The sequence below is a fragment of the Macrotis lagotis genome, chromosome 2 (genome assembly GCF_037893015.1).
Source record: "Macrotis lagotis isolate mMagLag1 chromosome 2, bilby.v1.9.chrom.fasta, whole genome shotgun sequence".
NCBI classification, from domain to species: Eukaryota; Metazoa; Chordata; class Mammalia; order Peramelemorphia; family Peramelidae; genus Macrotis; species Macrotis lagotis.
This window is the reverse complement of record NC_133659.1, coordinates 172,565,315-172,590,030: the sequence shown is the minus strand read 5'-3', so window position 1 is coordinate 172,590,030 and position 24,716 is coordinate 172,565,315. Positions and strand designations below refer to the sequence as shown.

At 39.0% G+C, this 24,716-nt stretch overlaps 2 protein-coding genes across 8 annotated transcripts in view; one reads left to right on the top strand and one right to left on the bottom strand.

Moving 5' to 3' along the window:
- SKA2 (spindle and kinetochore associated complex subunit 2) overlaps nucleotides 1-2,803 on the bottom strand; it is a 56,450-nt gene extending 53,647 nt beyond the window's left edge. Inside the window, 2 exon segments of the mRNA XM_074223588.1 lie at nucleotides 2,616-2,689; nucleotides 2,692-2,803. Of these exon segments, the coding sequence (XP_074079689.1) occupies nucleotides 2,616-2,689; nucleotides 2,692-2,803 (186 nt within the window).
- Nucleotides 2,683-24,339, top strand: PRR11 (proline rich 11). Of its 7 annotated transcripts, XM_074223583.1 has the most exons (13): nucleotides 2,683-2,856; nucleotides 2,942-3,028; nucleotides 3,145-3,278; nucleotides 7,798-7,916; nucleotides 12,156-12,321; nucleotides 12,725-12,878; nucleotides 13,096-13,218; nucleotides 14,864-15,148; nucleotides 18,212-18,310; nucleotides 18,737-18,849; nucleotides 19,746-19,805; nucleotides 19,901-19,997; nucleotides 22,619-24,339. In XM_074223583.1, exons 4-13 carry the CDS (start codon nucleotides 7,802-7,804, stop codon nucleotides 22,685-22,687), a joined length of 1,281 nt encoding a protein of 426 aa, XP_074079684.1. In that variant the 5' UTR covers nucleotides 2,683-2,856; nucleotides 2,942-3,028; nucleotides 3,145-3,278; nucleotides 7,798-7,801; the 3' UTR covers nucleotides 22,688-24,339. The 7 variants fall into 7 exon arrangements, with proteins under 7 accessions (XP_074079684.1, XP_074079683.1, XP_074079686.1 ...); XM_074223582.1 differs by lacking the exons at nucleotides 3,145-3,278; nucleotides 7,798-7,916 and adding an exon at nucleotides 11,859-12,014; XM_074223585.1 differs by lacking the exon at nucleotides 7,798-7,916.
- Nucleotides 24,340-24,716: the final 377 nt, after the last annotated feature.

Below are 24,716 nucleotides of genomic sequence, written 5' to 3'. Positions count from 1 at the left end.
ACACTACACAATAGAAGTTTTACAACTTGCAAAATAGAAGAAAACATCATGCATTTAAAAAATAAAGTAGCATTCTGACTTAGCTGTTAAATTTCGGAACCGGTTCAAAAAAATTTAAATTTTTATCATCATACATTGATTTTAAGTAATTTTGAGTAAATTTATCCCAGCAAGGTTGAGAATGATAAATCATTCTAAAGCATAACAAAACAGAATGGTTGGTAACTAAATGTCATGCAGGGGAAAAAAGTTTAGCAAAGTAAACAACACTCAAGCAGTATAATTAAGTTGTGTCTTCTATTGAATGGAAATCTGAACTGAGACAAGTTCAAGATATATGCGAAATATTGTCTGTATCACTCATTGTTCACCTAATAAAAATGCCTGAAAGTCAAACAAAAAGACTCTCGAAATAGTAAAAAAAGCATATGTAATAATGGCAGAATCAATTTACCAAATTTACCAGAATCAATTTACTAAAAATTCACAAAGTGGTTGGTAGAGTGAATCTGTCATTGTTTGGGCCTCTTTTTTAACTATGGAAAATTCTTTTTAACAATGTATATATTTAGTAAGAGAGGTGCTGAGATAGAAAAGTTTATACAAACAAGTTTGTGCTAGCTAAACCAAAAGTTGCATGGCTGTTTTTGAGTCTCAGCTGTAGTGATTTTTCTGCAACACCAATAATTTATATCTGTAAAATCCTTCAAAACTGTCCCTCATAATACAGAAATGATTGCATTCTTCAACGAATTTACTACTTCAACACATGTAAAGTACAATTACATAAATTTTTAACTATCTGAACCAAAGAAAATCATTTCACAAAAACTAAATCTAAATTAATTTTAAAGGAAAAGGAAAAAAAACTAGAAGGTTTACACAATGCCTCAGATTGAAAACCAACCCTGCTTAATACAGAACCAAGGGAAATCAAAGTCATTTATGAATGCACAAAGGATGGGGGAAAAAAACATACCTTCCTGGCATATCAACAACTTAAAAAGTGATAGGAAGAAGTATCACAACGACACTAGGAGGGAAGTAAAAATCAATAGGCACTACTTTTTACAAAATACAGAATTAAAAACCATTGGCCCACTCGGAAGAGATAGATTCTTTTTTCCCAGTGTGAAATGATAGCTTTGCTCTATCAGCTGAAGTACCAACACAGGAGAACTGCAATCAGCGAGGGGCCACATACTTTTTGCCTCTTCACTGCCAGGGCTGTGCCCGACTTCGTCTCCTTTCTCATGGCACGCTCGGACACGCTCTCCATCCAAGCAACCACTCCTTTCCCCCTTCCCTTTTCTCCACTTCCGAACCACACCCTCCGTTCGGGATAGCCGGATTCCTCTCCCCGCGCCGGCCCGAGGCCTGTAGTGGCCCGCCAGGGCGGCGGCATCCCGGGGCCTCACCTCGGGGAGGCCCCGGGAGGGCGCGGCGCGCGGCTGGCACGGGGCGCGGGCACTCACAAGCCCCCGAGGCTGATCCACTTCTCTCAAACTTCAGCAAGGCGCGAGGAACAATAACTCGCGGGCCGCGCGGGGAGGGGGCTGAAAGTTCAGGCCCGCGGCGCCCCAGCTCCCGCGGGGCCGGGCCTCCCAGCCGGTAGCTGCGGAGGCTCGGCGGGGCCGCGGGGCTGCTCCTCCCGGGCCCCCCGCTGCTGCCCATCACCCGGCGGGAGGCCGCGCCAGGGGCCCAGGCCGCGAGGGAGGCGAGGCGTGGCTGCGTGGGGAGGAAGGTCGCCGCTCCCGAGGAGGAGTGCGAGGCCGGGAGCGCGCCCCCCGCCCCGCGGGGAAGGGAAGGGAACAAGGAGCTGGGGGAGGGGCGTGGAAGGGGTGCAAAGAAAGGAAGGGCGGGCGGGCGCCCGCCGCGGCCACACAAAGTCGGCGCTTCCCATTCAACTCCCTCCCTCCCACTCCGGGGGATGAATGGAGGCGACCCGCGGAGGAGGAGCGCTACGGCCCGCTTCCCGCCGTCCGGCACACGCCTCCCGCGGTCCCTCCTCCCCACGCAGGGCGGGCTTCGCGAACGGATCCACGAGCTCTCCTCCCGCCCCTCGGGTGTGTGAGCGGGCACAGCCACGTTGGAAAGGAACTGGCGAGCTGGAGCCCCCCCCCCGCGGGAGGATAAATGGTTTAACCCGAAAGAAATTCCGCGCTCCCCCCTTTCCGGGCCGCGACTCTCCCACCCACCCCCACCGCGTGTGAATGGACCGGCCCCGCCCCTTCTCCAGGCACACCGAGATCGATCCATTCACACCTTTTAGGGGGACACCCGGGACGCAGATTGCGCCGGTCCGCCGCCTCCTGGAGAGGAGGGGACGCTCGGGCTTACACCATTCCTGCAGCCCATCTAAGGAGACAATTCCGCGGCCCCGAGTCCTCGGCATCTCCCGCCATTTCCCTCCCGCGTTCCCCGGATGTAACTCGTTCCCCGCGGCGGTTAAACGGGCCCGGGCGGTGGCGACTCCCTTCCGCGAGGGGAGGGGGGGCGAGGGCTCAAGCATGGATGCGGCCCGAGTGCCCCCGAGTTCCCAGAGACCTTATCGTCCTTTCTCCTCCTCCTGATGAGAGGCGCGCACAGATCTATTTCTTTGGCTTTGCACTCACCATCACTTCCAGCTTAGTGACCGCCGCCTCCATGTTGAATAGTTGACATTCCTCAGGCGGCGGCGGCGGCGGCGGCAGTGGTTAAGCCCTCCAACCCAGACAGTGCTAGCACGGAGCGTCCCCATTGGACAGCTGTCACCCAGCGCGGGGCATCCATTGGCTTTCCCGCTTCTCCGTCGCCCGCCCATTGGAGCCTGGGTCCCTCCCTTTAGGATGAAACGGATCCTCCTATTGGGCGAAGGTACAAAATGTCGCCTCAGGATTGGGTCTCTTTTCTATTTTTCTTATTGGTGTTTCTTACTTTCTACTTTTCAATTTTATTGTAGAATTTCCGCCGAATCTAGCGTCTGAATGGCAAACTAGGAAGAAGCTACAACCAATCAAGCAAGAGCTTTCATAGTCGCTTTGTGAAGGTAGGAACACCCCCTTCTACAACCTTATTCGTACAAAAAGCGCCACTAATTGGATTGGCCAGGGACTCAGGATACCTTATCCAATCACGAAACATCTTCTCTTCTTTCCCCACCAGAAGGGCTAATTGAGTAGAGATGAAGGCTCTGATTGGCTCGTCTATGCCAAGGGTTTAATTTTGAATTCCCCGAGATGCTGTAGCCGGAGAAGACATTGCTCAGACTCTGTTTCCCTCCCGAGGCTCTTATACGTGTAAGTTTAGGGAGATCCTCCCTTGCTTTCCCCGGGCCCGAGGCGCTTGTCGTCGCTGCTTGCGGAGGGGAGATGCTTGGGCGGGGAAGGAAGGGCAGGGCCGCGGGAGGCACAACTCGCCGGTTTCTCTAGGAGCATTTGTCTTTCTCTGTTGTTGACATTTCTCTACCTCTCAGTTTCCATTTAATGTCCCTTTCCTTAATCGCAGGAAAATACGGCAGCCGCGTCTTTTACGCTCTGCTGTATCCTGGGCAGTTCAGGCAGCTAAGTGAAAGACACGCCCGTTTATCAGAACCATGCATTACTATATGAAAGATTAAGTTAAGTATAACTGACCGACGAAATTAGTCGTAGGTGCTGAAAAGGGGCTTTATCTGAGAAGCGACTTGTGCTTGGGAGGAGTGGGTAGCAGGGCAAAAGTCGTTTTAGTAAATTTTTTGTTTGGATCTGACCTGTGACTTTTTTTCCCGTTTTGGGTATTACTTGTAATTTTAGATTGTGACTTGTCCTTAGCGGCATGGTAAGTCTCGACCTAGGTTTTCCAAATTCCAAGCGGATCTTTCATCTGACTCTACTGCCTTTCAGGGATAGTTGCAAAGTATTGCATGAGGCACAGTTTGGGCACCTGCGTCTCTAGCTTTGGTTCTAGTTCTGCTTCTAGCACTTTAGAATTATCCCTTGCTCTTATCCCACCTCACCCGTCACACTCACTCCTTACTAATTTGCAGGGTTGTCTACTAAGGGACACACTGCCTCTCAGTGTTATTAGCAAAGTACAATATGAGACACAGATTGGCATCTCTGTCTCTAGCACGGGTTCTATTGATTGCACTTTACCAGGGCAGCTAGGTGGTACAGTAGATAGAGCACTTGGCCTTGGAGTCAGGAGGACCGAAGTGACTCTCATACTATCTGTATGAGCTTGGGCGAATCATTTAACCCTGATTATGTCACATCCAGGGTCATCTCTAGTCATCCTGATTCATAGCTGGCCACTGGACCCAGATGACTCTTGGAGGAGAAAGTGAGACTGGTGACTTAATTCAGCACCCTCTTACTCAAATTCAATTCACATGCGTGATGCTGTGGTCTTTGTAAATGAAGGACATAACAAAACCATTATCTTATTTATTTTTTCTATCTCTTATACTTTATGTTTCTTCCTTAAGGATATGATTTCTCTCTCATCACATTCAACTTATATGTATACCATGGAAACAATGTAAAGCTAACAGACTGCCTTCTATGGGGAAAGAGAAGCAAGATTGGGGGGAAATTGTAAAACTCAAAATAAATAATACCTTTAAAAAAAAGAAAATGAAGGACAGTCTAATATTGCACTTTAGAATATCTTTTCTCTTATCACATTTCTTCTGTCATAGTCATTTATGTGTCTTATCTATCTCCTATTAATGTGTTAGCTTCTTGAAGGCAGGTAGTTTTGTCTTGACCTTGAAGAAGTGCCTGTCATAAAATATTGCAGATAATTGGCACTCTGGTGAAGACTGGATGCTTAATGATTCATATTAAAGATGTCATTTTCTTCCTTATCCAAGTCATTTAGCCTTTGAAATCTCTCTAGACTGCTTTGGTCATCTTTGGACCATTTGTTAGAATGGGTCCTTCCTCCACTGTCAGTGATCACAATTTTTCTAACTTGGCATTAGGTAGAGTTATGTTGAATACTTAAACACTCTCAAAAAATCACTGTATCAGTCAGCCCTACTCTGGGCCAATCACTGTGCTAAGATCTAAGGAGGCAAAACTTAAAATGAAAGTATTTTTTCTCAAGGAAATCACATCCTTTAAAGAAGGAATGTACACATGTTTCTAATTTAATTCCATAAACACTTAAGATCCTTAGTGCTTGTAGAACATAGGTTAGAAGCTGGGAGGGATGTAAAATTTAGATAAGACCAATGCCTTCTGGTATGATAGAAAGAATATCATTAAGCTACTCTAACCACACTTTCAATATATTTCAATTTCAATATATTTCAATTTCAATATAACTGCTCTTTAATCCTTTGCCCTCTTTTAACCCATAAATGATCTTAGATTAGTCCCTCCCACTTGGTATCTTCTCTACTCCTATTCATGGCCACTGAATGAATCTGGAGTAAGTCCCACAAACTTGCTGAGTTATCCAGATGCAAGGCAAATGAACCTTTACTTCTACTAGGCTATTCCTTTACTCCTAATTGATTCCTCATTTTACTTCCCCAGAAGCTATTCTAAACCTCTTTTGTCCTCAAGGCCTTCTGGCCTTTTCCTCACTTCTTTCTCCACCTTTGCTTCTGTACTGAAAAAAATTGAGGCCATTTGACATGAACTTCTCTGTTTATTTTCAGATTTCCTGACATCCTCCACTTTCTCTTCCTTTTAGTCTCTCTGACAAAAAGATACCTCTTTTATCTTGACAAGATTAACTCCTCTACCTGTGCACTTAATCCCATTCCCTGCCATTTTCTCCAACAGATTACATTCTTAATTGATACCCTCACTCTTGCCCTCAAATTTACCCAAGCATTTCCCATCCTTAAAAAAGCTTTATTAGACTTTTGTTGTTTTTCAATTGTTTCAGTTGTGTCCAACTCTTTGTGTCTCCATTTGGGATTTTCTTGGCAGAGATACTAGAGTAGTTTGCCATTTACTTCTTCAAGTCATTTTACAAAAGTAGAAACTGAAGCAAACAGAGTTAAGAGACTATTGGTAACAAAGTGTCTGAGGTTGGATTTGAACTCAGGTCTTCCTGACTTCAGCCAATGTATCCCCTACAGCTTTCTGGCTGCTTTTATTAGACCTTTGTGTGTGCCCTAATGTCATCATCCTATATCTTTCCTTCCTTTCTTGACCAGACTTCTCAAAAAAGTTTTCTTTCCTCCCTGCCTCTGCTTCCTGTCCTCTCATTTTGTAATCTTTTACAATCTTGGCTTTTAACCTCATCACCCAACCAAAACTGTCCTTTTCAAATTTACCAGTGATATCTTAATTGCTCATTCTGATGGTCTTCTTGGTCTTCTCTCTGAGTGATACTACTCTCTCTTGATTTGTTTCCTGTCTGTCTGACCATTTCTCAATCTCCTTTGTTGGGTCATCCTCCATGAGACATCCATCCTTAGATAGAAAGAGACATTTTAACTGTCCTTTGAAGGAGGTTAGAGATTCTGTAGAGATAACATAACATACATCCCAAATGGGGAGGATCACTTTGCAAAAGAATGGATGTGAGAGATGGCATGTTGGGTTCAGGGAACAATAAAAGGCCAAAGCACCAATTACTTCTAAACCAAAGAATGAGTCTCAATATTGACACCTATATACCTTTTGTTAGGAAGTTGCACTGAAGATTCAGAAAAATTTCCAATCTTTCCCTAGATCACAATATAATATTCCTTTATGGTTTTGTTCTTGGTTTAAATAATTGCATAGTAGCATCAGAAGTAATTCAAAATAAAAGACATTCATAATACATTGTGTAATGTTTTATAGAAGAAAAAAGTACTTTTGAGAGTTAGGAAACAATGAATTTCTGTCCCATATTAGCAGTTTGGATCCCTCTCTACCCAAAAATAGGATTCATGTCTATAAATGTTCAATGCTTCTGGAAAAATATTATAGTCCTTGAATATGAGGGTTTCTCTAAAAAATTCCTAGTTACATTAAGGGTCTAATAGTGTAGCCAAGTTTATTGTTTGTCTCTGAGACTCAGTCTCCCTCTTTTACCCAGGAGATGAGTGAAGAGGAGGTATTATTGCTAATCAGCATGGAAGCTTTAACTTGTACTATTTCTTACCTCCTTAGTCAACCTGGTGACCACCCCCTACAGCCCCCCCCATCCTCAAAGTAGGGGATCTTCCTTTAGGTGTTGGATTTAGTGTAGACAGTTGATTGGCTTAGCCCTATTGAAGCTCAGAACTTCCAAACCAAATCAAGAAACATGCTTCATTTCATTGAGAGCAGGGATTATATTAGTTTAGGCCAATTAGTAGTTGATTTTTAAACAAAGTTTTCGCTGTTGAGTATTCTGCCTTTTTGAGAGTGGAACTTTCATTTTTTTTTTTACTTTTGAAACAACTATGACCATTCAATGATTAAAAGATAAAGTTCTGGGGTGGCTAGGTGGTGCAGTGGATAGATCACCAGCCCTGGAGTCAGGAGTACCTGGGTTCAAATCCGACCTCAGACACTTAATAATTACCTAGGCATTTGATTTTGGGCAAGCCACTTGATCCCAATTGCCTTTAAAATCTTAAAAAAAAAGTATATAAATCTTAGCTGATGTTACTATTTAGGGAAAGAGGGTAGCGCCTCTGGGATAAAGACTTGCTAAGCCCTTGTCAGAACTGCTCATCCACCTTTGGTGTCTACCTGGCACTCAACTCTCACCTGTGGCTTTAGTAAACCCTCATGGCAAAATGGCAGAAAGACCAAACAATGAATTAGGGGCTGTGAATTCCAAGCATGTAAAAATTTCCTCCTGCAGAATAGAGAGATAAGAACAATTTTTTTCCAACAGAGCTATGGAATTCTTGGTCAAACACAGAAGAAACCAAGGTCATCTACTGAATCCTGGACCATTTACAGTCAAGCTGACTTTTGTTCTGCCACTCAACTTTGATGGCTCTGGAAGAGAGAGTGAGACTGATAACCTTGTACAACTCTGCCTCCCTTAAATCCAATTCACCTTTGAGTCAAGATATCACCTTTTGATGTCATAGGTCCTCTCCAAAAACAAAGGAAAAATAGCATTCAGGGGCAATATAGCACAAAAGGGAGATCATCTCAGAGCCACAACTGGGCTCAAGTTCTGCCTGGGACACACACTGGCTCCCATACTCACATGACTTGATGATGAAGTATAGAGATAGTACCAACCTGCACTGGTAGGAAAGGCTCTTCATCAGGAGCTCCCTATGCCAATGAAATCTTTATTACTAATAACTATAATGTTTTGGGAAAGCAATTGAAGTTAAGTGACATGCCCAAGGAGGGATGCCCAACTAGACTAGATTTGACTAGATTTGAGGCTAGATTTGAACTCAGTCCTCCTAATTCCAGGACCATTGCTCTACTGCTTGTGCTTCATAACTATATATATATATATATATATATATATATATATATATATGAATGTATTTTTAAAGTGGGATAATGCTTTCTATCCTGATAAAGAGGTTAAAATATTTTAATGGAAAGAATAATGGAACCTTCTTTCACTCTATGTTCTGCCATCACTTAGTCATGGACTTTGAGCAAGTTACTTAATTACTGTATCTCTCAATGCTCTTATCTATAAAATAAGGAACTTGAATTTCATCAGGGGTTCCTAACCTGGAGTCTATGAACTTTAAAAAATACATATACATATGTATGCATAAATATATATTTGATAATATAGTTCAATATAATTATTCATTTAAAAACATTATTGTAAGAAGGGGGTCCATAAGATTCACCAGCATATCAAAAGAAAAGGGTCCATGTTACAAAATAGTTAGATGATCTCTTTTAGTTCTCAAATTATTTTGTCTCACATCTGAAAATGTTCTTCCAATTCTCTATATGTTCCCAGAGGGACCATAAGTAAGGTAGGTTTAAACAGCTTCCAAATGTTTTGTTTCAGAAATATAACAAAAGTTCTTTGTAATTCACCAACTACATATTCAGATGCTATATATTCAGATAAAGTAAAGTAGGTATATAATATAGTCATGAGTTCATTATACATAAATGTGACAATAAGCACTTACTCTACTAAGTCTTAGGGATACAAATACAAAGTGAAATAGTCCCTGCCCTCAAGGAACTTACATTCTGCTATGTGAAAAAGATTTAATATTTTATTTTTTCTAATAACATGTAAAAACATTTTTAGCATGTTTCTTTTCTAAATTTTTGAGTTCTAAATTCTCTCCTTCCCCTTGCCCTGAGGAGGAAAACATTTTGATATAGGTTTACTGTATGAAAAATGAAACAGCATCTCTAGAATACTCTTGTTGCAAGTCAATTGTACAATCTCCCCAAGTCCCCATAAAAGAAACGCCCTCTATCAAGGCAAATGGCAGACACTTGCTCTGCTTTTTGAGTCTTTGAGAGTTACCTGGGGGCCTTAAATCTTAAGACTTGTCCAGAATCAAACAATGTTGGAATTAGGTCTTGGATCCTTGTACTTTGAGGCCTTCTTTCCATGTCTTTTGATATTTGTAAGGTAGTTATAAAATAGAGCTTCTCCAGGAGAACAATTTATGTAATAACAATAATATTGTTATGGAGAATAACTTGGAAAGCTTTATTAGGAATTCTGGTCAACACACTTGTCAACCTGGATTCAGAGGATAAAATGCCCACCCACCTCCTAAATAAGAGGTGATGGGCCTAGAATGCATATTGAGACATTTTTTGGGATGGGGTCCAGTGAGGGAATTTGTCGTGCTTCATTACATGTTTATAACAGGGGATTGTTTTTTCTTGTTTTTTTTTCCTCAATGGGGATGGTGGAATGTGGTAGGAAGGAAAATAAGCAAAACTTCATTAGGAAAAAAATTTGAAAAAATCATAATTCACAAAAAATTAATAGAACTACAAAAGATAACATGTATCATAGTGTGGTAAAAAGAGCCCTGAATTTAGAACCACAGAAGAGGGCTCTGCTACTAATTTATCTGTTGAATCTTGGTCAATTCCCTTAATCCTCTGCTCTCATTTGTAAAATGAGTAGAGGAGTTGTCTATTTTGGTCCTTTGGTCCCTTCCCACTCTAAATCTATGATCCTAAGGAGAAAAGAGGATAATGGTCAGCTTCATTTAAATTTCTTTAGGTCTTTCTGTTAAAACCACCTCCACCTCCTCTATCCTATCAACACTACTTCCTCACACTTGTGTAGTGGAAGCCTGGTGGGGGTTCCAATACTGGCAACTAAAAGATGCTGTCTGAGCAAGTTGGGTGGGTAGCTCTGATACAGTATGTTTCTCTTAAGAAAATTTAACCAGCCAGAATGACATTGCCCTGTTCTATTCCAGCTGAATTATATATATTTCATAAAAGAATTCTTTAAAAATGAACAATAACAAAAAAGAACCCCAAACAAACCCTGAACAAAAAGAGGAAATCACCTGAAGACAAGAGTTTATGTATGGTAGGGGGAGGGAAGGTGGGAGCTTGTCCCATGTGTTCTTGTACTTAGAACCTACAAAAGGGTATTCATGACCAAGCTTCAAGGTTTGGGTTTTTTTTTTTTTTTGTGCCTTGAAAAGGAGCATAAATTCAAACATCACTTTCCAGTACATTTTTCAGGGCTCCAAGAATAAGTCAGAGTGGGTCATTTACTATTTTGATCCTGACATGATAAGCAGACCTCCTTTTCTTTCTCCACCCCCACCCAGTGGTAGTTATTGATGCCCACTCCATCAAACCCCTTCTCTTCACTGCTACATTGCTGCCTTTGGCACCTGTTCTTTCCTTGGTTTCCCAACTCCTGGCAGAGAGCTGTGTGAGCCAGAAGACAACTGAAAGAAGAGCCAAGTACAGAGCAGAATACCAAGTGCCCAGAGCAGTACCACCACCCCCTTTTCCCTCCCCCAGTAGACAAAGCAGAATGAAAGTATGTAGTCTTAAGAGCAGGTTGCTCCAATCAGAACACAAATATGGAGGGAAGGAGTCTAGGGTTGTGATCAGAACAGGAGATGATTATTTCTAGTTTCACAATTCACTTGCTCAAAAATCCAAAGTGACTTCTCTCTTTATCTTGTTTGCCCTTGTTTTACCAATATTCTAAGTTTGCAAAGTATTTAGTGACTAAACCCAGAAAAACTCTTTAGGAGGTTAAGATAACAACAACTAGCATTTATATAGTTTGGCAGAGTGTTTTAATTTTGTTATCTCCTTTGAGCTTCACAATAACCCTATTATTATTATTCTCCTTTTATAATTTAGAAAACTGAGACAAGAGAAACAGTATACAACGTGTCTGAGGTAGGATTTGAACTCAGGTCTATTCCATCTCCAAGTACCTACTCTACTAGCAGTCCTCAAAGGGTACTTTTGCAAGTGATAAGTTTAAATTTCTTAAGTAAGTTTCCTAGGTTTCAACCCAGTTTTCTAAGCAGCACGTTGCTTTTAGATGATATTTTAAGGGGTGGCTAGGTGGTGTAGTGGATAAAGCACCGGCCTTGGAGTCAGGAGTACCTGGGTTCAAGTCCAGGCTCAGACACTTAATAATTACCTAGCTGTGTGGCCTTGGGCAAGCCAGTTAACCCCATTTGCCTTACAAAAAAAAATGAACTGGAGAAGGAAAAGGCAAACAACTCCAGTATCTTTGCCAAGCAAGCCCCAAAAATGAGGTCATGAAGAATTGGATATGACTAAACAGCAAGATAAATGTCTTTGGGAAACAGATACAAAAACTGACAGTCCCTGCCTCAAGGAGCTTCCATTCTAACAGAGTGATGCCACACTTATAGAGGAGTAAAGGATATTTTATTTTGGAAAGTTACAGAGCTGGTGAATAGAGCTATAGGGGAGTAGATTGACATTCTCTTTCCTGAAGCAGTGACAAAGTTGGTTTGATTATGATTACAGAGCTGGAAAGAGAGAATATGATGCACAGCATCCTGGTTCAGAGACTGAATGGAAGTGGGATTAGAGTCATGTCTAGATGTGGTGAACAATTGAGGCAATCCCAGTCAAGACTGAAAGAGTTCTTGGGTGGGAATTCTGGAACTGAAAGATATAAAGGTATAGTGGAAGATGAGTGAAGTCCATTTGGAGAAGTAAATAAAAGCTACATAAGACTAGAGACCACAAAAAACTAGGACTTTCCTCCTTCCCTTTCCTTTCCTCTAAAAGTTTAAATCTCTGTCTACAATTTCTCCACAGGAAAAAAAATGACCAAGCACAAATATCGGAGAAGAAAGAAGCTAAGAGCCAGAGCCAAAAAGTTATTCCAAAAAAGAAAATCTAGTCTCTCTGTACCTAGTCCATCTATTCTTCCTCCTTCCCCTCCTTCCCCTCCTTCATCTCCAACTCTACCTCCACCTGAAAGGTAAGCCCTGGTGCAGTAGAGGAAATTGTAGGTATTTAATTAGAATTTTGTGTTACTTAGAAGAATGACCAAAGCATAGGGTATTCAGCCTAACTGTACTAGTTAATGGGCCTGAATAAAACTGCTTGGAGGATGGGGCATGGATAGAAATAGAGAGAATAAAACTGACATTTGTAAGATGGGAGAAAAGGTGCACTCTCAGCTTAAGTTCTCCCTATGATTATCCTTCCTCCCCCCCATCCCCTTTAGACAGCTTTTGTGCCTACCCCACTGACAATGGATTGAAAATGTCTTTAACTTTCACCTAGCACTGCACCTAGCACTCTTGCTATATAACGTGCTTTTCTTAGCTTGGGGGGCAGTTGTGGCAGCCTTGGTTTAGTTTTCTTTTTTCCCCCTGCAGGATGATAGATACTCTTCCTACAAACCCAGGTTGTGACCAAAGTTGGCCAACATTAGCCTGGAGAATCACATTTTCCAGCATGAAAAATCCAGTGAAATTCCTAGCAAAAAGGGTGTGGTATTTATTTTGCTGTTGCCAGAACAGTATTACACAGGTATGATTCTGACATTCCTAGTTTTCCCTATATATGTGTATTCAGGTAATTGATTCTATGGGATCCTAATCATATGAGATCACAATATGAACTGTGATATTTTGGGGGCTTTGGGGTGTAGGATAATATTCAGTATATCAGTATTGTCTTGTTTCACCTTTGGATGCATCTTTCTTCATGCTCCTGGGATTCAAACTTGTTTCTTTCTGAGCTTTAGAATTTAGAGATGTTGAAAGACTGCCTATTTCCATCTCGTATCTACTTCCGGGAACTCAGACTGATGAGACAGCAGGTTGACAAGCTAGAAAATGAATTCTACAAGCTCCAGGAAGCACTGAAGGTCAGTAAAAAGTCATCTATATAAGAAAATTTCTGCTTGTTGTTTGCAGAATTAGAATTATTGTCCTTTCTGGATTTTAGTTAAGTAGTAGAAAATATCAATACATAGAAGATACTATATTCAGAATAAGAAATACAGTTCAATTCCCATTCTTTTTTTTAATCAAATATTTACTTTTTTTCTTACCTGTACCTTTCGAAAAAAAGCAAAACAAAAATAGACTCCCTTTTAACCAATATGCACAGTCAGGCAATACAAAGTCTCATACTGGCAATGCCCCAAAATGTGACTCTTGCATATTACTCTAGAATCATAGTTGACCATAGTTGACCATGACATTGATCAAAATGCTTAAATTTACAAATTAATTTCTTTCCTTCTATAATTTTTCAATCATAGCAATGCTTGTTCAGTGTAACTAATGACTAGGCAGTGGCTCAGTGAGACATTTGGACAATCAGTTCCTATGTAAGACTAAGCTCTCTTGCGGAAAGGGAGGAAGCATAACTAACCTCAGTCAACAATTACAAACATTTATTAAGTGCCTATTATGTTCAAGGAAGTGTGTTTTCACCTTCAGTCACTGGATTGTTGAAAGTTCTGAATCTTTTTGATATTATTTGCCTTTACATGTAAATTATCTTGATATTGCTCATTTTCTTTAGTACTGGTTCATCAACTTACTAGTTTTTCTAAATTCTTAGTGTCCAATGATCCTTCCAGATTAATAATGTGCTGTTTCATTCATATTCTACAATTTGTTCAGCCATCCCTTAATTGATGGGTGCTAACTCTCCTTATAGTTCTATCCCACAAAAAAAGTATTGCTATGGATATATTCTGTGAACATAAAATTACCTATCTTTACTCTCTCCTAAAAATGCTCTTTTGTGACTTTTTTCTTTTCAAGCCTGCCTTTGATTTTCATTTAACTTGATTTCATGCATAAACAAATTTCAGAAGAAGGAGGGAGATCGGGAGTGTGGTATGGTCTTTCTCTAGGGATGTCTTTGGGCCTCAGTTCAGGTCTCAGTGTCAATCAAACAAATAAATAACTTGTACTCATTGACCTGAGTGAAGTCTCTCCTGTCCTACTTCAGTGTGAAAAATTTTTAACTAGAACTGAAAATAGCCCATTTCTAAAATGAGGGGATGGGACCAGATGATGTCTAGGCTTCCCTTTCTGCTCTGATATTTTCTGACAAGAGGTCACATGACATCTTATTGAAATCATGTCCTGAATCTTCCATGTTCTTTATTCCACCCACCTTGGTTAAAATTTTATTAGATTTAGTTAACTATTAGCTTTACTTAGGCATGTAACCATCTCAGCACTAAATCCAAAATTAATAAGATAAGCCATGTCTGCTAGTAGCCATTCTTGAAACTAATCAAAGCCTCAAACTAGACCAATCTGCCATTCACTACCTAAATCAAATGAAATCCTATCTCTCTCTCTCTCTCTCTCTATATATATATATATATATATATTATATATATAATATAATATATATATATATATGTACACACACACAATATATGTATATAGAAATGAAGCACTTCTCACTGTGCCTGGCTTATCATAAGCAATATATTAATTCTTGCTATTATTGTTGTTATTAAATTTAATCAAATTTTCTTTCAGGTTTCTCAGACCTCTGCCTCAGGTCATTCCTCTTGCCAGGACTGGCAGAAAACATGTCAGTTGAGGACTCAACTTTCAGAGAACGTTGCTCAAGCTCAAACCACTATTACAGAACCAGCATCTATACTCCCACCTGTGACATTGCAGCCTGCAGTTCTCCTTCCTCCTCCTCCTCCTCCACCTCCACCTCCACCCCCTCCACCTCCACCACCACCACCTCCACCTCTTCCACTGTGCTCTGCACCTTTGTTGCTCAAAAAAGCTGATCGTTCCAAAGCACTTCAGGTAGGAGGCAATGATGGTGACTTTTGTTTTTCCCAGCAGTGGTTACTGGTATGATTTTGTACTGGTCACAAAAAAGATCAACTTTATGGGGAGCTTACTTCCGGATCAAGGTTTTCTGGCATTATTGAAATCAGGAACTTGATTTTTTCAACTTCTGTTTAGAGGTGATCACACCCTGAAGGTTTGAGCCACATGTTTCTTGCCCTTATAAACCAAAATACCAATTTATTTGTATATCTGTTGAAATAGAACCGCACAGTTTAATGGAATAATTCTGTTGTTTGATCCCTACATATTCTTTCCCAGGAGAAAAATCTACTTAAGAACCAGATCAGGTATTTGCCAGGTAATGACAGAATTGAAATAAAAAGACCTGGATATTAAGGAATAAATGCTGTCAAGCTATGATAAAATGATGTACCTTCCTTTACTGTAGAGATAAAACTGTACAGTTAAATAGAATGATTAGTGATAGTGTGGTATAGTATAATGATGAGAAATAAGATTTTTATGAGTAGAAATGAGTTTTAGTTCTGGTTCTATCATTTGTGACCTTAAACAAACAACTTAGCTTTTTTCTGTCTCAATTTCCTCATTTGACAAAAGACAACATCTGCTTTATTTACAATATTCCCCAACTGGAGTGTTATGTCTCTATAGAGAGGAAGAAATTGTGTGAAAATCCTTTTTTAAGGGGTTATAGAAATTAAGGTATTATCTCCTAGAATGTAAGTTCCTTATGGTTAGAAGCTATATCCTACTGATTTTTGTATTCCCACAGAGCCTAGCACAGTGCTAATACAGTGGAAAGAACACTGAATCAGCAGAGGGTCTGAGTTCAAATCTTACCTCTGATGATTACTAACAGGTATAACCATGGGAATGTCACTTAATTCTCTGGGCCTCAGTTTACTCATTTCCAAAATGAGGCTAGACTATATAGTCTCTAAGGTCCCTTGCAACTCTAGTCTATGATCCTTTGAGCTTAAAATTTTACTCAGTGGTGATCCCAGTGGTCTCAGTCTAATTCTGTCACTTCTATAATCCAGCACATTATGGGTTAGTAGATTTTGAGTTAATAACCTTGGAGCCAAGTCATCATTTATGAATTTGATTCATTGGGAAAATTCATTCCAATTTTGAAACATTTCTGTAATACAACATAATATATTTGGGCTTCCCTGCCTCTTGTATAAGAAAATAGTAAGGAGAGAGCCAATAAAGTCTATAGACAGAAACTATATTTTTTCTGGCTTTTGTTCCAGGTTACTTCTTCTATCCACTTTTTTTTGCAAGGCAAATGGGGTTAAGGGCCTTGCCCAAGGCCACACAGCTAGGTAATTATTAAGTGTCTGAGACTGGATTTGAACCTAGGTATTCCTGACTCCAGGGCTGGTGCTTTATCCACTGCGCCACCTAGCTGCCCCCTATCCACTCTTTATTATATAATTATGTGCCTGTATTATGGGATTGAAATAGAATTTCCTTGATTTTTTTACCTCCCTCCATCTCACCTTCCTTATTCTCTCCTGCTTCCCCTTCTCTAATCTCTCTTTCTCCACCTTTGTTTTCTCTTCTATCTCCCTCTCTGATTCTGTCTTTTTTCCTCTCTTCTCTCATTGTCTCCCTCATACCCCCCATCTCCTTCTCCCTTTTCCTCCCTTCTCTTTCTTGCCTCCTCTCCCTTTTTCTTCCCTCTTCTCTGTATGGCTATCTCTTTTACTTTCTCCCTTTCCCCTCCTCTCCTTCTCTTTCCCCACTTTCCTCTGTCTCTCTCCTCTTCTCCCCCTCTCTGACGCTGATTCATTCTCTTTAAAAATTATTTATTTTGAATTTTACAATCTTCCCCCTAATCTCGCTTCTCTCCCCTCACCCTCCACAGAAGGCAGTCTGTTAGTCTTTACATTGTTTCCATGGTATACACTGATCTAAGTTGTGATTCATTCTCTTTATCACATATCTATCTCTCTCCCTTTCATTTTCTCCCTGCCCCCTTGTCTCTTTCTCCTCTCTGTCTCTTTTTCTCCCTGTCTCTCTCTTCCCCTTTATGATTTGTCTGTCTGTTTTTTTGTGTCTCCCTCTTTTTCACCACTGCTCAATGATCCCTATTCAATATACTGCTAATTACAAATGTTCTTGGTTTCCCGTGACCTCAGATGTTTCTCTGAGTCAAATGTAGGACATCAGACTGTATATGCCCTAGATGTACAAAAACTCTGGCTTAGAGTCAGGAGGACAGGAGTTCCAATCCATCCTCAGACTCTTGATACTCACTAGCTGTGTGACCTTGGGCAAATCATTTAACCCTTATTGCCTTGCATCCAGGGCCATCTCCAACCATCCTAATTCATATTTGGCCAATGAACCCAGATGGATTGGGAGGAGAAAGTGAGGCTGGTAACTATACAGAGCACCCCAAATCCAATTCATGTGCTTGTCATGACATCACCTCTCTGATGTCATGGTCTTCTTTGAGAACAAAGGATAAATTTTATCTTCTTGCCTATCATTGTTGTGGCACAGTATCCTTTAGAGATAATATACTAGATAATTGAAGGAAAATCTCAAATTTGTATGAAATGATCAGAATGATGGATGACTGTAGCCTCCACTTTTGTTCTTTGTGGCTGCTGAGGAAATATTGAGCTGTACATTCCAGCACTGGAGCTTGAAATCAGATTGGATACCTTTTCAAATGTCTTATCATCCACTTGGGCCACCAAGTCAAGTGAATATCTTATTTTTGGACAAGCAGCTACTTTAAAAAAAAAACAACTCAAAATATACATGATTTTCTGCTTTCATCATCCTGAGATGGAATATAGTCCTAAAAAAAAAAAAAGTTGCTGATGGTTTCTATTTATGTTTAACAATACAGGGGCTGCTAGGTGGCTCAGTGGATAAAGCACCAGCCCTGGAGTCAGGAGTACCTGGGTTCAAATCTAGTCTCAGACACTTAATAATTACCTAGCTGTGTGGCCTTGGGCAAGCCACTTAACCCCATTTGCCTTGCAAAAATGCCAAAAAGAAACCCCCAATACAGACCATTCCTTGTGTTTTTAGGCTGCACCAGTAAAACAAGATGTGCCCATGCATATAACTGTTAAAGATCTGCTCACTGTGAAGTTAAAGAAGACACAGATTTCTACTGATAGGAATAAGGTAAAGTATCAGTGACCACATATACCGCTTGCTCCCTGCAAAACACACACACACAGACACACACACACAAACAGGGTTTTGGCTCAATTCATCACCAGATTAAAAATCAATCAGACTTCCCTTATCCACTGAAGGCATCAAGGAAAAAATATTTTGTGTTTAATCTCAGTAGTCTGAATCTCTTCATAGTAACTATTTAGCTGCCACAATAACTTAAAATACAATTTTATCCACCAAGCATTAGATCAGTTGTGCTGGAATGACCAAAGATTAACTGTTCTACATTTAGGCATGAGGTATAAATTGATTCGTGAGGTTCACCTCAAATAGAATAGACCTAGAATAGCAATTTCATTTTAATGTATTTAAAATTAGCAAGATTATCTTTCAATATGTTGATGGTAATTTTTCCTTTTGCATTTCAAGATTATGTCATCCCAGAAGGAACGAAAGCCACTGGTTACAGTCTCTGATCTTCAGAGTGTCTCCCTGAAACCTCAATCCAAATTTACACCAACTCACGTCACAAATATGATAATGTAAGGACCTGGGCAACTATGTGCTTTTTTTCCTTGTCAGGAATGTAGGTTCAGTAATGGAGTCTCTGGTCCAAAGGATATGGATATTTTAATCACTTTATTTCCTTATCCCATTTACTTTCCAAAATGGTAGTACCAGCTTCACAACCATATATTAGAATGCCTATCTTTCTATAACCCCTCCAATATTGACTGTTGTCATATTTTTTTTGCAAAATTTTGCCAATTTCCAGAGTGTGTGGTAAAACCTCAGAGTTCTTTTGATTTGCTTTTATTTTGTTATTAGTCACATGCATCATTTGCCTCATGAAGTGAATACTTTGCAGTTCCTTTTGAGAACTATTTGTTCTTTGACCATATGTCTATTGGGAAATGGCTCTATTTATATGTTTATTAATTGTTTATATATCTTGGATACCAAACTTTTATCAGAAACATTTGATACAAAGATTTTTTTTTCCATTTGACCACTTCCATTCTTATCCTTTATGCATTATTATTGTCTGTGGAGATGTTTTTCAGTTTCAAGGAATGGGGTTATTTATGTTATCTTTTATAATTGACTCTATCTCTTGTTTGGTTAAGAATACATCCTTACCCATAGTTGTGAGAGGTATATGATCTGTTTCTCTTCTAATTTTTTTGTTTGATTTTTTTAATAGTAATGTCATGTATTCATTTAGAATATATTCTGGTATTGTGGCATAAGGCTAGTCTAAGTCTAATTTCTGCCAGCCTGCTTTCCAGTTTTTCCAGTAAACTGTTACTTTTTAAAGCAATAAAAAGCACCACACTTTTGAAAATGGTGTTCTACAAAGGGTGGGGGAAATATATTTTCTCTAGGAAAGAGGACATAATTTACTGGACCTTAACCACCAAAACTTTTATTTTATCAGCACTCCTGGCAAAGGTCAATTGGATCTGAGAAGACTTCTTAGGAAAGTCAACATAGATAGGTATCATACTTCATGATTTCTTTGAATTTTTTAAATACATATAAAAAGCTGGTTTAAAAATAGTCTTTAATGTTTTCAATATCTTTCCTTTATAGAAGCCCAGGAGGAACCCCTCTCATCAATAAAGAAAATTTGGAAACTGGAACAGGGTTGACTCCAATTATGACTAAGGCCTTGCGGCGAAAGTTTCAGGTAAGCTTTTGGAAATATTCATTCCTTCCCCTTTTCTGTTAAACTCATTTAACATTTAAGTGGATTTATAACCCACTAGGCATTTTCCAAACAGTGCCTTTGCAACCTCAAGGCCCCTGTGTAGGACTTTCATGTTCTCAGATGGTCAATAAGAAGGAGGTACACAATAAGTACTTAAAGGAAAGAAAGATATTCAAGAAAGTGAGAATAAAATGGCTCAAACATTCATTTCAGCAAATGCTCATCATGTGCCTACCATAAGAAGGCCTACTTCAAGTCAAGAAGATCTAATTTCAATTCCTGCCTCTGACACTTAATAGCTGTTAGTTATATGTATATTGTCTACCCCATTATAAAGTAATGTCCTTGAAGGCAATGATGGTTTTTTGCCTTTTTAAAAAAAATCTCCCTAACACTTGGCAACATGCCTCATACACAGTAAGTGATTAATAAATGCTTGTAGAGTGACTGTCTATTAAGTTGTATAAGACATTGCATTAACTTTTAAGGACCTTACAATTATAAGGGGGGGGGGTTGTTGTTGTTATTCAGTCTTGTCTGACTCTTTGTGACCCCATTGGGTTTCTCTTGGCAAAAATACTAGAGTTTTTGCCAATGCCTTCACCAGTTCACTTTTTAAATGAGGAAACTGAAGGAAACAGGATTAAGTGACTTGCCCAGGGTCACACAGCTAGTTTCTGAGGCCACATTTGAACTCAGGAAGATAGTCTTCTTTACTCTAGGCACCGCGCCATCTAGAGTCCTAGAGGCTCCTAAGGGTGAGAGAAGACAAAATAACTTCATTTCAACCAACATTTATTATTAAATATCTATTATCTATCTAGATATGAGAGATACAAAGACAAAAACACTAAGCAGATCCATGCCATCCAGGAACTTACATGTACATAGAAAATAAAATACAAAATATGTACAAATAATTTCCATAGAAATTTCATTAGCGGTTGGCTTGGTGGCGCAGTGGACAGAGTACCGGCCCTGGAGTCAGGAGTACCTGAGTACCTCAGACACTTAATAATTACCTAGCTGTGTGGCCTTGGGCAAGCCACTTAACCCCATTGCCTTGCAAAAAAACCCTAAAAACAAAAAAAAACAAAAAAACAAACAGAAATTTCATTAGCAATTTTGATACAATGGAGACTAAAGTGTGAAGGAGGCTGAGAAAAAGAAATGCTAAAAAGTGACATGAAAAATTTGATGATGTAGAGATCATTTTCATGCAAGAAGGCTTAGGGAAGGTTATAAAGATTGGAACAAATCATTCAAATAAAATACAAATGATGCATAAATGTCTGTGCAAATATAGTGTCCCCAAAGTCCTAGTGCAGTTACAAACTGTAGTAGCTTAAAATTTAAAACTTCACTGAGACTTCTGAGTCATTGTTGTATCTATGACAATCTTTGTCCAAGCAAAATAAAGAGAAAACAGTAGTAGAGATGAGTTGAGAGAAATCCTAGAGATAAAGCAATTTCCTTTAGACTCTTAAAACAATTCTCATTCTCTAGAAATTATCGACAAATATGGTCTTAGAAATAAATGATAGTGACTCTTTTTCTCAAATGATTATTTTCATTTTATTAGATATGTATATTAGAGTTCTAAGCTCTTTCACCCAAGGCTGCCAAAAATCACTTGTTCCAGTTATAGTTCATTCTGCTAACATAGTAAGCAAAAAGTGATAGAAGACTTTTTGAAGCTAAGATCTGATTATATAATGACTTTTCAGATGGAATCAGTTAAATAGAATTTTAAAAATTTATCTTTTAGTCATTTAGTCATGAGGAATGCAATAGTAGATTATGATTCAGCAATGAAAAGATTTTGGAGGCAGGACCTCACCTAGAATCCTAGTTCTATTTGATCTTGGGCAAATTATTTTCTCTATCTGGGTCTTAGTTACTTGAGTTGTAAAGTGATAAGGGTTGTACTTGATCTCTTATCCTGCCTGGCTCCAGATCCTTGATTTTTTAAAAATTTTATTTATCCAAGGCAATGGGTTTAAGTGACTTGCCCAAGGTCACACAGCTGTGTCTGAGGCCAGATTTGAACTCAGCTCCTGACTCCAGGGCCAGTGCTCTATCCACTGTGCCACCTAGCTGCCCACAATCCTTATTCTTTAAAAAAGAAAACAGTATTTATTTTTCTTATTTTGTTAATACACCCCCCCTTTTTTAGGTCTTAGTAACGTAATTTATTTATTTTTTGCCTTTTATTTTCTAATAACATGTAAATATAGAATTCAAAATAATTTTTATAGTGATTTCTTGAATTCTCTAATATTCCCTTATTCTGAAAACCTGCTTAACATGAATGGATTTTGCTAATGCCAGTTGGATACATTTTTGGACACTCTTTTTTTTTTTTTTTTTTTTAGTTTTTGCTAGGCAATGGGGTTAAATGGCTTGCCCAAGGCCACACAGCTAGGTAATTATTAAGTGTCTGAAGCTGAATTTGAACTCGGGTACTCCTGACTCCAGGGCTGGTGCTCTGTCCACTGTGCCACCTAGCTGCCCCACTCCTCCTTCTTTTAGTCCTTTGTATTATTTTATCTGGCAGCATAAGTCAAATTCTAATTGGTAACCTATTTTAATTTCCACAGTTGGCTCACCCAAAGAGCCCATCCCAAATTCCATTACGTTCTGCAAACAACTTTGATGAACAAAATTGATGTCAATGATGGATCATGTTTGAAGAAAAAATATTAGATGTGCTCAAATGTAATTTTTAAGGATTCCAGAAACCCAAAATTCATCCATTGTGTGACTACACAGTAAAAATATAGATCTAAATATTGTTCACTTGTTTCAATTAGTAAACATGTCCAAATAGGATATCAATTTTTTTCTTTGATTGTCTAGATGACCAAATTCAATTAAATATTTGTCATATCCTTTCTCTAATTTGTCATGATAGGATATTTTGAGTGACTAACTTAGATTTCATTCCTTTTAAGTTTAGTCATTTGTAATTGCTACATTTGACACCCAACAAATAGATAATAGGGATTGCAACCCCCCATCTTTATCCAAACAAGTAAGAGCTAGGAATCTAATGGCCCTAAAAGGTAGAAAACACCTCTTCTACTATCTTGGGTAGCAATTTCTAGTTTACCATCATGTCCTAACTACTCCTTATTTTTTTATATTCCATATTTAATAAGTCAAAGGGAAGTTTCATGGACAACCCAATAGGTGTTATGTTTCTCCACTATGCCTCCATGAGATCTAAAGTTGGCTCTGGGAATAAGGCTCTCTCTCCTATACTTCTAGCCAGAGAGCAGAGGGAACTGTCATGAAGCATAAAAACCAGGTCTGAGGCTGTTCAAGAAATTCTTAAGCTATTCTAGGAATGAGGACAGTAGTGGAATCAATAAAGACAGCAGGGGCAGGAAGCACATGGTTACAAAACCTTAGTAAGACTATCTTTCCAGGAAAACCTATAATGAGATAAATATAGGATTCTTAGAAAGTTCCTAAGCCAAAAAGCCAATTTAAGGAGTTTCCTAAAATAGCATGTTCAAACATTGATCTAAATACAATATCCCTAGAAAATCCTCTTCTGAGCTCTGAGGTTGTCTATTCAACCTAGTCCTTTTATATTCAATCACATTTTTGAGATACATAAGTGTTGAAAAGGAAATGTATTCTAAAAAAAAAAACCTGCTGGCTGTCCTTGTAAAAGTCAAGAACCAAGGGAATGCTCATGGAGGAAACAATTCATATCTTATTGCAAAATGGTATTTTACAAGACCTAAGTAAATACTATATACTGTGTTCATTTTTAAAAATAACTTGATAATTCACAAAGGATGAATACTGTTGTACCTGTTTGGTTACCAAACAATTAAAAAGGTTCTATAATAGGTAATCAGAGGGAAGATTCTCTAGGCATCTGCTAACTATATCTATATGCAAATGCACCTATTTGTAAAGCTGCTACTGCCATCATACCAGTATTAAGAAATACTGCATGCTCCCTAGGTTTACTTTTCAGCTTTTAACTAAGCTCTTATCACAGCTTGCTTGTATTTTTTCTAATTCTGTAAACCTAGGGCTCCTAAAAACCAGTGTACTGTGTGCTGTGTTATTAAGTTTGCATGATAAAAAAAAATCAAGCCAGCAATTCTGGGGCCACTTAGCTGTTTTAAACAATAAAATTTTTATAATAAATTATGGACCTCTGGTTTTTCTTTATTTTACTTATACTGCACTCTTGAGGATTCAAAACTTTAATTATGAGAAAGTAGTTTAGCCTCATTCAGGATTTTAAAAAAACCCAAAGGATTATTAAAAAACATCAGTGCCATATGTCATTAGGATGTTTTCTTCAGTGTCATTAGGATGTTTTCTTCAGTGGTTAGTTAATAATTGATATGGGACTGGCTATAATTAGTAATAATTGATGATTGGTTTTGATTTTCTACGATCACATTAAGCCTCTTGAATTTGGTACATTAAAAGTGACTAGAAGTGTAACTATTAAAAATAACAAAGTCAGAATATTTTCTACTTTGTCAAATTAGTAAAATACTTATGTTGGTCTTTGTATAATGTGTTGATATTTAAAGTTGAGCACATATATCTAATTCAATGTCTCTCATGTGAAGTATGTTGAACAGTATTACAGCAGCCTAAATGTGTGTGTGTGTGTGTGTGTGTGTGTGTGTGTGTGTGTGTGTGTGTGTGTGTGTGTGTGTT

Bases quoted from the DNA above. Each gene is read 5' to 3' on its own strand.
- PRR11 (XM_074223581.1), top strand. From the start codon at position 11,849: ATGATTACAGAGCTGGAAAGAGAGAATATGATGCACAGCATCCTGGTT. The intron at 15,149-18,211 runs GTAGGAGGCAAT...TTGTGTTTTTAG, and splicing joins ATCGTTCCAAAGCACTTCAG to GCTGCACCAGTAAAACAAGA. The intron at 19,998-22,618 runs GTAAGCTTTTGG...TAATTTCCACAG, and splicing joins CCTTGCGGCGAAAGTTTCAG to TTGGCTCACCCAAAGAGCCC.